Raw genomic sequence first — 12,838 nt, 5'->3', positions numbered from 1 at the left:
AGTGGTTCATACGAGGTATTACATGTGTCAGAAAAAGTTAAAGAAAATGTATAAAAAAATCAAGATATTTAATGATCGAAAGGGTCTTTTCCCCCCTCTATCTGCTGGATTTTAAATACTAATCCAAATTACATGTTCACATAAAGACTGGACTGGGGACGCGTGGGTGGCTCAGCAGTTGAGCATCTGCCTTTGGCTCAGGGCGTGATCCTGGAGTCCCGGGATCGAGTCCCACATCGGGCTCCCTGCATGGAGCCTGCTTCTTCCTCTGCCTATATCTCTGCCTCGTGCTCTCTCTCTGTGTCTCTCACGAATAAATAAATAAAACTTAAAAAAAAAAAAAAAAAGGACTGGACTGCTTTCAGTATCACTTAGAATGAGATCATCTATTTCTTCCAGAGGCTTATTCATATTTCATTATAGGTCTTTCATACATTGTAAGATCATTGTAATTTTTATAAACTATTTAACTGGTAAAATGATATGATTACATTTTAAAATTATGTGAGTAGTTTATATAATAACCCTCATATCCTTCCTCTCCTGCTTTTACAGCCTTACCCTAGTAATAAGGCTAAAGCTGTTGATGGAAAGGACACAGGTTCACTTATTACCTATTTGTTTAAAGCAACGACAGTATTATTCTTACATTGTTTTGATCATTGATGCCTCCTAGATTTGAAAAGTTAGTAACAGTGGTGCCACTTTTTACTCATGAAATTGATATTATTAAAACTCTTTTTTTCATTGTCAACATTTGCATTTCCTATGACTGTTTATTAATGAGTTATAAATCATGATTTGGGTTTTTTATTCATTTATTCATTCGTTTGAGAATTATCTTAGGAAAGAGATTAAGGACTTCCTCTCACAGGAAGGAATTCTCAAAGTTCCACATCATTCAGAATTAGACCCTATGGTTATTTTACATGATTCAAATTTGTTTCTCTTTCAGACATTCCTGTCTCTTAGGCCTCCTTTTCTGCTTTCATTTTGCGCACTTTGGCTTTAGTGACCTGAATCCTTAGCAGATTAACAGCAGGAAATGTTGTCTGATAGTTCACTGCCAACATCTCATATGTGTGATGTGAAACTCTTTGTAAAAAACGGAGCCTGATGTTTTTGCTGGCCAAGAAGAAGCATGCTTCACTGGAAAGCTATTATCTACCACAGTGCATGTCTCTTAGCACAAAAGTCTGATTTCAAATAGAGGCTGAAATTACTTCAACAAATGAAGGCAGAAACAGATTGTGGCTGAGTAAAAAAGGCCTCTTTTTTAAAAAGTAGAGAGGCTTCCCGTTCAGGAAGGGACTCTTGTCACCAATGTGCTAAAAGTATCTATGTACTGAATCTCAGTCAAAACATAGGGCAGCTCTATTGCATTTGAACAATTCATTCTGGTTTTGCCAGGACTATAGGCCATATGTGTGATTATATATAACTATTATGGTTTGGCCTACGATGTGCCAAAATATGCCAGTATACTCAATATATATTAACCATTTAGCGTGTGTTTGTAAATGATGATTGAATGTACACTCAGTTTATGGATAATAGTATTTTTTTTAACAATTTCTCAGTTTTATACAATGAGATTTGTTTTTTATGAGAGAAATGGGATGATTTCACTGCATAAGGAATAGGCTGTCAACAGTATCTCAGTCTCTATACCAGATTTCAGCATTAGAAATCCCAGTGTATTGGGCTCCCTATCAAAAGAGCCTATTCAAGCTAACCAGCATTGGCTCTTGCTTTCCATGAGCTAGGCAATATGCTTTCCTGTCTAACCCCACAGAGCCAGCCTCTATAGAACCAGGGTATAGCTTCAGGGCTGACATATTTCTCACTTAGAACAGAACAGCAAGAAAAGAAACTTGAATAGGTAGGGATGCCCATTTTAAAGATGTTTCAAGGGAAGCCTGGATGGCTCAGCGGTTCAGCGTCTGCCTTCAGCTCAGGTCCTGATCCCAGGATCTGAGATTGAGTCCCACATCAGGCTCCTTGTGGGGAGCCTGCTTCTCCCTCTGTCTCTGCCTCTCACTCTCTCTGTTTCTCTCACGAATAAACAAAATCTTAAAAAAAAAAAAAAAAAGATGTTTCAATAATACTAGATGAATTCTAATCTCTGGATAACCAAGCCAGGGAAGGAAATCACTGTTTTTTTTTTTTTTTTTTTTAAGTTATCAAGACCAGGAAAGAGTTTCATATTCCTATTTTAACAGAACACTCCAGATCATCATTGCTAACTTAGTGAGAATGTGGCAGAGATGAGGTGATGTGATACAGTCATTGAGAAATGTTGGTTTGAATGAGGTGTAACTGTCATGGCTTACTGAAAATGACTGTGTATTTAAAGAAAGAGCTGTCCATATATGCAACATCTTGACCGAAGAAATTTTGTGCCCACCTCTCTTGTCAGCCTTCTTTGAGTATACTGCCTGGATAACATGTGGGATCAGCACAAAGGCTGTAACATCCCATTAAATCCTGCCCCTGTGGGAGGAGATGCTGGCAGTGGCAATATGGGTAATACTGTACTAACTACTAAACTGAGCATTAAATGTACATATAAGCCAGGAAGCACTAGATGCACACGAGGCAGCTGGTACCATATCTTGCTACTTAGACCTTCCCAGCCGCAGATCTCTCGAAAGACTCTATGGGCTATTTTCACCAACCAGACACCATAATCTTTTAGTCCTGGGTTGACCACAACCTCTTGGTATTTTCCAGGCTAGAGTTTTTTCTACCAAGAGTCCAAAAGAGAAAAAGGAAAACCTAACTTACATAGAGTCCAGGTGTCTGACTGGGGCTCAGGATCTGGCCCTTGTTTGCCAAGCATTTCAGATGTTCCTGAACTATGGATAAGTTGTGATGCAATCAGTTAGAAATAAAGAGAATTCTAATTGACCTTTGGAAGGAAGGAAAATAGAAAAGCACTCAGTGGGGAAAAATGCAATTAGGGAAGGAAGCATGAAAAAAAAATGACGGCATTTTGCTTTAAGATTAATCCAATATAATGTGAGGGAAAATTCTTCAAATTCCTGCCATTGGCACTTGTTAGGCACATATGTTAAATGCCTGCTATATCTGGGAACACTGTATCAGGAGCATTAAAAAGATGGGCAGTTTGCGGTCTTTGGGGAGCAGAAATACAGGTTCACAGCATTGAACAATACATGGAAAATTTTAATTCCCAAAAGAAAATGGTCTATTTGAGGAAGATAAATGGTAGAAAGAATAAAGTACTTCTAGCGTTGACACATCATCAGATGTCAAATCAGCTAAAATAAGGTACAAAAGTATCTGTTTTCTTAAACGTTGTCAGTATCATAAATTTTCCTTTATATTAACACAAGTGGTTTTAAGCCTAAGGCAGTATATGACAAGAGGGTTTTGGGAGTCTCCCCCTCCCATTTTTCATTATGGTAGTTTAAAGAAAGGCATATGTAAATTCTGAGCAGACTTAAAATACAGGCAAGTCCTGGTGCCAGTTTGGTCCCCGTCCCCTCCTGAGAAATAGGGACTGATGATGAGCTCCTGTTCTCAGACAGAGCAACTTGCTCTGCCTCATTTTCTTTGTGATTGTGTAGCTTCAGATAGATAATAACTATAACTATATTCCTGAGCCAGGAGATTATATTTGACTTCACAAATTTCTCTAATTTCAGCATTTAGCCTTTGCTGGAGGAGAGCTTCATAGCTTTGTGAGACTAAAGCAAAAAAAAAAAAAAATTGCTTTAGAGTCCTCATATTTAAGAATTTCAGGTCATAAACATAAAGTGAACATTTTAACATAAAGTGAACATTTCGACTATGCCTGCATGAATCCCCTGGGACTCTGGAAAATGTGAAAATACCATGGGCCCACTTCAGAAATTCTGGTTTGATGAGATGGGTTTCTGGGCATTGGCATTTTTTAAATCCTGCCAGAATCCACAGTTGAAAACCATAAGTTTAAAATATTGCTTCTACAACATTGGTTATGATATGCTGGTAAGAAAAATTTTCATGAAAAAGAAGTTGCCTTTTTAATCTCTTAATGGTATTTGACCAAAATGAAACTCCATAAAATAAATACAGGAGGCATGACGCCACAGGGAATGTCTTTATATATAGTCAGTAAGGGTGTAAGGTACATGCACAGAGAGACAGCTGTGATATAAGACAGAATAGGGAAAGTGCCCTCTTCATTGCTATATAACACCATAATGTCCAAAGGGGAGAGAGAGAAAAAAAAAAGAAAGAATCACCTGTGGCTGGGAAGATAGGAAATGCTTGAAAGAAGTGGCACTGGGAAAGCCTCATGAAGATGAGAGAGACTTGACAGGCAGAAGGCAAGGTGTAGAGCATATGGGGACATTTAGAGCATCGATATGGGTAGGGGCTGAAATGGATTGAAACACATCAAACCTGTTTGAATCATGAGTTCATAGTGATCATCTAAAACAAAAGTTCTAATTGGTGGCTGTAGATGATGCTAGAGAGGACCTCATTATCTTGAAATTGGATGAAGAAGAAAAAGAGTGAACATTGATCCTGACTTTTGTCATCAAACTGTGTTTATGCAACAAATAATACTGACAAAGAGAAGTATCTCCTCATAGACCTACTCCAGCTAATAAATGCAGGAGGCATGATTAGGATTCAGATATGCTTATCTTGCGACCTCAAATTAATGGATCTGGGGCAATGATCATCAGTGACTGCTAATACAACAAAAAAAGACAAGAGTCATTTGATGCCTCCTGATTGAAATTGCACAGCATCACTCAATGGAAAACAGTCAAACCAGAATCAGATCAAGGTTCTAGATTTAAATGCCAGGTTTCAGGAAGTACAGGAGACAGAGGAACACATTAAATTATACCATGGAGATGCAAACAGTAAGGTCTAGACTGAGAGGGTACTACAGACAAATGACCTGTTCTCTTAAATTAATTTCAAGGATAAAACCAAGATAAATGGTGAACTTGCAGACCGAGGCTAAAGAGTTGCATCAGCCAATTATAGTGTATGAACTTCTCAAACTTAAAAAGAAACAAAAATCTTTGAAACGACTGGGAAAATTAAAGTACTGACAGTCTCTGACTTACAGTGTTTAACTTAGAATTTTTTGACTTCTTGATGGTGTAGAAGTGACACATGTTCAGTAGAAACTGTACTTCAGATTTTGAGTTTGCATCTTCTCTATGTGGTAGATACTCTCCCCCGATGCTAGGCACGGGGAGCAGCTACAGCTCCCAGACAGCCATGCCACCACCAGGGTAAATAGTTGATACTCAAAGCCATTCCAAGTCCATGCAGCCATTCTGATTGTTACTTTCGGCACCTATTCACTGAACTACCTGAGATGTGCAATACTTAATTATAGAATAGGCTTTGTGTTAGGTGGTTTTGCCCAACTCTAGGCTGATGGTAAATGTTTTGAGCACTAGGCTGAGCTGTAATGTTTGATAGGTACATTAAAAAATGCATTTTTAACTAGGATATTTTCTTTTTTTTTAACTCAGGATTTCTCTTTTTCTTTTTTAAACTTAGGATATTTTCAACTTACAATCAGTTTATGGAGTGCAACCCCACTGTAAACTGAGGAAAGTTTGTAATGACTAGATATTTGATATCAAATACTGATTGCTGATGAGTAGATACTTGATGATATTAAAGACCCACTTTGTTGAGATGGGATAAAGGTATTGAGATTATGGTTTTTTTTTAAGTTTTTATTTATTTGAGAGAGAAAAAGAGTATGGAGGAGCAGAGGGGGAGGGTGGGGGACAAGCAGACTCCACGCTGAGCATGGAGCCCAACATCAGGCTTGATCCCAGGACCCTGAGATCATGAATTAAGCTGAAACCAAGAGTTGGATGCTTAGCTGAGCCACCCAGGTGCCCTGAGATTACATTTTAAAAAGAGTAGAGTTACAAATTAAGACATAAAGAGGTAATTATTTGCTGAAATACTTCAGAATAATCAGGGGAAAAATGAATTGAGTAGAACTCTAGATGACCCCAGGTGGTGGTCCTCCAAAAACATTTTTTGACACTGGGTGACAGGTTTGCAAGGCCTCATTATAGTGTCCCCTCTACTTATCTATATATTTGAAATTCCCCATACTAAAGCACTTGAAATTAATTTTTTAAAATTATTCTTCTAATGGGCAAATAAAAATAACAAATTTTACTACAGACTAGCCACGTGATGCTGGTTGGTACATTGAAAAGCAACGTTTTACAAACAGTATTGTTAAAGATATTGAATGACCTTTGACTTGTGGGAAGTTTCAGTGATGCTACAGAAAGGCTTATCCATTTGCTGTATTTGAGTGGTGATGGTGGATGTATCCTCTTGAATTTAGTGCCCAGAAAAAGCAAAGCCTTTGAATCCTTAGCTAATCCATCATTATCTTGTTCATAGTTTGGATTCCCTAATTGTATGATGTAGATCTTGAGCAGTCACTTCCATCTGACACCCAGCCTCTGTTTGTTACTAGATATGTTGGGTTTGCATGCAGGCATTTCAGACTTGGGGTTCCTATGTGTGTGTATACATAGGATGAGAAGCATGACAGCTTTTCCTAGAATGATTTTACTTTTACCTTTAGTATATGTTGTAACTATAAAGTTTTTGATTTCTCTAAAATGTTTAAGCTCAATAAAAATTTTAAGTTTTCATTTACTCGTGATAAAAGTAAAATCGTTTGGAACTTTATTAACTTTTTTAAGCATTTAATAAATTACTAACAATTTAAAATAAGACATGAAATATTTTTGTCGGTGTTCCTCTCTTTTTAATTAATAGACCTTTTGTGAGCAGTTTTAGGATTACAGAAAAATTAAGCAGAAAGTATAGTGACTTTTCATATAACCTCTTCAAACTCCCATCTCCCACCCCTCTTTCCCTGTTTTGTAGCATTTTATATCCATGTGCTACATTTATTATCATTACTGAAACAACGTTGTTACATTATTATTAACTGAAGTCCATAGTGTACATCAGGGTTCACTCTCTGTGGTACTTTCCATGGGTTTGGACAAATGTATAAGGACATGTATCCGCCATTATAGAACCATTCAGGGTGGTTTCACTACCCTAACAATTCTTCATGCTCCATCTGTTCACTCCTCCCTCCTCCCTAACCTCTGGCAACCGCTGATCTTTTTACTGTCTTCATAGTTTTGCCTTTTTCAAAATGTCGTATAGCTGGAATCATACATACAGCCTTTTCAGAGTGGCTTCTTTCACTTAGTAATAGGTATTTGAGGTTTCTTCATGTCGTTTCATGGCTTGATAGTTCATTTATTCTTAGTTCCGAATAACATTCCATTGTTTGGATTGTTACACAGTTTATTTATCCATTCACCCACTGAGGGGCATCTTGGTTGTTTCTAAGTTTTGGCAATGTCGAATAAAGCTGCTATAAGTATTTACACACAGGTTTTGGTATATATCAAATTTGTGTAAGTATCTTGGAATATGATGGCTGGGTCATATATTAAAAGTGTGTTTAGTTTTGTAAAAAACTGCTAGACTGTCTTCTAAAATGGCAGAGCCATTTCTACTAGCAGGGAATAAGAGTTCCTGTTGTTTCACATCTTTGCCATCATTTAGTGTTGTTTGTGTTTAGAATTTTAGCCATTCTAATCAATGTGTAGTGGTTATCTTTTAATTTGCAGTTCTCTAATAGTATATGATGAACATCTCTCCATATGCTTTTTTGACATCTGTATGTCTTTGGTGAAGTATCTGCTCAGATCTTTTGCACAGTTGTTAATTTGATTGTTTTCTTATTGAATTTAAGAGTTCTTTGTGTAGTTTGGATACCAGTCCTTTACCAAATATGTCTCTGCAAATATCTTATCCCATTCTGTGGCTTATCTCTCCATTCTCTTAAAGTTTTTCTCTTTTGACACACTTCTGCTAACATTCAACACTTTCATGAGTCAATTTGGAAAATTTTAAATTAAAATAATTAAGAAGGAAAGTTGTTCATATTGTTGGGGATTTACCCTTCTTTAGATATTCAGAGTCTTTGACTGTTGGGCTGTTATATTCCCATTTACTTTATCAGAAACAGAAACCTAATGTTTTAGTGAAGAAAAGAGAGCAGAAAGAAGGCAGTCCATCATTAGTATATTACTCTAGGACAGCAAAATCAACTTTTCTGGATGTTCAAGGGTTAATAGTGAATGATAATCATGAACTGTTAATGTCCCTGAGTCAGAGACATAACTTGACTCACACAAAACAGCAGACAAGACTAAAAACTATTACCTTCTCTGGTTAGGTAAATTATCTGTTAATTTATAAAAACCTCTGTCAACATTGTTTACTCAATTCTTGACTCATATGGCTATATATAAACACACCCAATGAAGTAAAGAAACTAGATTTGATAATTTAATGAATATCATGTCTTCAGCCACCAAATATTTAAATTCTTTAAAAGTTTCAGTCTGATTTTAGTCAAATATGTTAGATGTTATTACCTAAAGACATACACTACCTTGTAAAGTTGGACAGTATGCAAAAAATAATAATAATAATCTGAGTTAGAAGAATCCAGAATTTGGAAGAGTTGGGAGTGATCCTATCTAGGGCTACAAGATAGATCCAACTCTATCCGCTGGCTGTCTTATCACACGTTGCAGAAGGGTGCTGAAGTCTAATCCAGGCTCCATGCGAAAGAGCCTTGTAACCATTAGTAATGTTTGCCATGACACAGGGGACCCAACCTGAAGCCTATGACAGCCTTGCTCCATAGAATCATATATCATCACTCCAGGGTGAGAAAATGCATTTAAAAGGCTTTTCCAGTGTCATCCAGCTAGCTGTGGTGATATTTAGCAGATAGGAATTCTACTGTTTACATATGACCATCTATAGTAGAGCCTAGACTACTGATCTTGGTTCTTAGGGGGGGGAGAAACAAACTCCAGTGTGAAGAACGGACCACTATGTAATTATCTTAAGATCTGTTTGTAGTGTTCAAAATATGTTTAAAATATTCAGTAAAAAAAAATACCTTATCTATTTAAGAGAGAGCTATGAATCATTAATAGAAATCAAATTGTGAGAAGCCAGAAAAGTAAGATCTAGTTAGTATAGTGGTCTGTGCCTGAGCTAATCCATACCATCTGTTAGACAAAAGGAAGAACACAGCAGCCAGAAGATAGCTAATTAAAACAATGCCCAAGGCAGCCTGCTGCGTATTCAGAAATAATTCCACAATTGAGGGGCTGCTGGGTCAGAGAATATATAAGGCTCTGTAGAGAAGAGTTTATTTATTTGTATTTGTTTTGTTTTGTTTACTCATTGAGAAAGTACTTGGGCCAGACACTGGTATGTGTTTGGGTGTGTGCATGGAGGGGGGGAGGGTGTAGGTGTGTGTAAATATTGTGGTCTAGCTAAAAGCACTTAGGTAGTAAGCAGGTAATTAATTTCTAAAGAAAGAACAGGATACGTTAATCCTGAACTGCTTATTGGCTCCACAAGATGATATAAATGTGCTCTGACAGCAAAAACGCATACATACCAAGTGCTATATTACAGATCCTTCTACTTGTTGGTCACTTGGGCTATGATCACTAATGTCTATGGAAAGCTTGATATGTGCCATTACTGGACCAAGTTTGAATACTTTATTTTATTGTCAACCATCCCAAAGAAGAAGGTGGTATCATATACCCATTTTACAGAGAAAAAACAGGTTCACATAGCTGCAAAGAACATAATGAAGATTCAAACCCAGATTGATTTGCTAAAGCCACTACTCCTCCATTACATAATATTGCCTCTCTCATTGGACTGAACCTCTAGGTTCTTATCTGTAAACTGAATACCAGTAGAAGCATTGGAAGTACCAATTTTTTAATGAAAACTTTATAATCTGTTAAACATTATTCAGACATGATAAGCTGTTACTTAAAAATAAAAGATTTAAACCAATGAGCAGCATTTTATTGTCCTACCACTCATTCGTATCCATTGAACAATGTTATTATGTAGTTTTGCCAATATGTAATTTATTTTCATGCATTATTAAACTTTTTTCAAACACATCATTGATTATTTAGCTGGCTACAATTTAGGCTTTACTTTTCTATCATAGATTTATCTTTTTTTCCTAAACAGTCATGCTTCAGGGAGCTGAGCAATTAACTTCCAATATAATTACAGTTGTGTAATAATACATAGCATTTACAGGTTTCTGAAAACTTATTATTTTGGCATGTGTACTGTCTATCAATTTTTACATCTCTCATTGTTACTACATCAAATCTTAAAGGCAAATATGCTTAATGTATTAGGAATGAAATGTCGGTACTATGCAAAAAAACGTAGGTTTAGTTTAATTGTTGCCAGGTCATCCATCTCAGTCCCCAAGGCCAGGTTAAAAGACCTTTGAAGGATTCCATGGAAATGTGATACTGAGTATCATGGTAAATTAAACCAATAGATTTTTTCTTCTCAGATGACTACCTTTTTACTTTCTGCCGATGACTGCATTATGGTAAAAAAAAAAAAATGTAGCATATATGTCTGTATCTTATAAATAACTAAAATCTTTAAACTTAATGAATATTTTATGTTTAATAGAAAGGATTTCTTGAAATTAAGAGAAAGTTGAACACTGTGATCAAAACTGAAATTTATAACAAAAAAAAAAAAACACAAAAATAACTAACAAAGTTAACAGTCTTTAGAAAGCAATCCATAGCTAGAATTTCTAAATAAGGGTTGGAATACAAAGTCTTAAGGGGGAGTTTGCCTAAGATAAGGAGTAGGATTGATTCTTCCCAGACTGCAAATCTGGTTGTGTGGGGACCAAGTTAGGGCATTCTGAAACACGGTTTTTGTTGGTCCTTTGTGTTCTTTCTTTTTTTTTTTTTTAATTTTTTTTTAAATTTATTTACGATAGTCACACAGAGAGAGAGAGAGAGAGAGGCAGAGACACTAGGCAGAGGGAGAAGCAGGCTCCAGTGCACCGGGAGCCTGATGTGGGACTCGATCCCGGGTCTCCAGGATCACGCCCTGGGCCAAAGGCAGGCACTAAACCGCTGCGCCACCCAGGGATCCCCCCTTTGTGTTCTTTCACTTTGTATATTTCACAAGATATTTCAGACTTCCAAGCCCCACATCATTTCCCCAGATACTTCTGTTTAGAAACCATCTGCAGGTTGCCTGTACTTACTCAGTGGCACAGGTGAGTTTTGGTTTTGTTTGTTGGTTGTAGGGACAGGCTTTTGTAGGTGTGGGCCCACTTTATTGAACCTTTTCACTAGTTACAGAGGAGATGGCAAAGTGATCACATTGGGCGTCACATACTGAACACTTGCAGCAAGCAGTATGTTAAGTTTTACCCATTTTTATCCTGTGGCAATTGAGAGAACTTTATATGTTTTGACTTGTTTTTCTATTTTGTTTTCCATAGAAACGCTCCAGAGGCCAGGTGCTGTTTGATAAAGTATGTGAACATCTGAACTTACTAGAAAAGGACTATTTTGGGCTTACGTATCGAGATGCTGAAAACCAGAAGGTGAGTGATTAAAAGCAATACAAAGCGTATGTCTTGAACTACTCATTACTGTGAGAAAGGGAATGAAAACTGAATAGGTAAATAATTTTCTCTGCTTCCACTCCTGTATTTACTCCTTTGAGTCCCTAAATGCTGTTAATCACCTAATTTCTTTATGAAAGCTATTATTGACAACTTCCTTTAATCTTGAATATTCTGGAAAGAGTAAGTCAGCTTTTCACCTGTAAGTTATTAATGGTTCTAGGAAAGCATTTTATATGGTTCTTTCCCTGGATGATACATTTCAGTGGATTTGAAAATCAAATAAATGATTTTGAAAATCAAATGCATTGATAGTTACATAGAAAATATGTTCCCTGACTGCTGTCTATTCTTAATTCATCTTAGTTTGCTTTCATATTCTTGGATAATCAGAATATGACATGGGTATTTGCTGACCAAACCCTTGTCTAATGTATTCAGCAGGTATTTAATGTTTAATGTAATAACCTCTATAGACTCTTACACCTGAGTAATATAGTCTGTTTGGGGCTTTGCCTCACTAATTCCCACAACTACCTGAAAAATAAAGAAGAAACTGTTTCCACTGTGTCCATGCTAGGAACTAAGTCACAGAAATTTTGCTCAAAGATGTTATTTGTTTTGATGTTGTGCAATGAATCATACTTAATACCTACCCAATTCACTGAACAATGTCTAACTTCATTATTAAACATCTGAGTTTTCTGGTGAGGAAAATAATAAATCCCAAGCAGGTGTTCATTTGTTAGCAAAGTGCCTAAGAATTTATAATCACAGAAATCACTTTGTGGGACTGAATGGCAAGGACATTGGTGGACATCATGTATCTTTAATTTGTTCATAACTTCTATGAACATAGAATCCACTATTTTTTTTTCCTCCCGTTTCTGTGCTGGCTTGAATCTTTGAAGGTTGTATTGTAAAAGGAAAGAGTTTTGTCACGCATGAATTGTGCACACATACACATTTTCTCATTAGACTAGTGCAGGGCCTGGGGATGGGCAAGCAGATGTAGGAGAAGGACCCAGCTTGGAGGGGCTGCCAGCAACCATTCCCTTTCAGATACACTCAGTGCACAATCATCATCAGGTTATTCTTATTCTTCTCTGGTTCAAATTCAAACTGTCATTTCCTTTTCAGAATTGGCTGGACCCTGCTAAGGAAATAAAAAAACAAATTCGAAGTAAGTTCTTTTGGATTATTTCACATGATAATGTGAAGATTTTCAGAGAGCACGGTGGTCTGAATCCATGGCCCATACCCACATGGCTCGTGTGA

General features: G+C 36.7%; 1 protein-coding gene across 48 annotated transcripts in view; it reads left to right on the top strand.

The window, feature by feature from the left end:
• Nucleotides 1-12,838, top strand: part of EPB41L3 (erythrocyte membrane protein band 4.1 like 3) — a 226,544-nt gene that overhangs the window by 163,590 nt on the left and 50,116 nt on the right. For all 48 annotated transcript variants that reach the window (XM_025429421.3, XM_025429408.3, XM_025429416.3 and 45 more), the window contains 2 exons: nt 11,435-11,539; nt 12,701-12,743. In XM_025429421.3, the coding sequence (XP_025285206.3) occupies nt 11,435-11,539; nt 12,701-12,743 (148 nt within the window). The remainder of the gene's footprint in view (nt 1-11,434; nt 11,540-12,700; nt 12,744-12,838) is intronic.

This window comes from Canis lupus, chromosome 7 (assembly GCF_003254725.2).
Source record: "Canis lupus dingo isolate Sandy chromosome 7, ASM325472v2, whole genome shotgun sequence".
NCBI lineage: Eukaryota > Metazoa > Chordata > Mammalia > Carnivora > Canidae > Canis > Canis lupus.
Note: the sequence above shows the minus strand (reverse complement) of the source record. Positions and strands in the feature narration are given on the sequence as shown.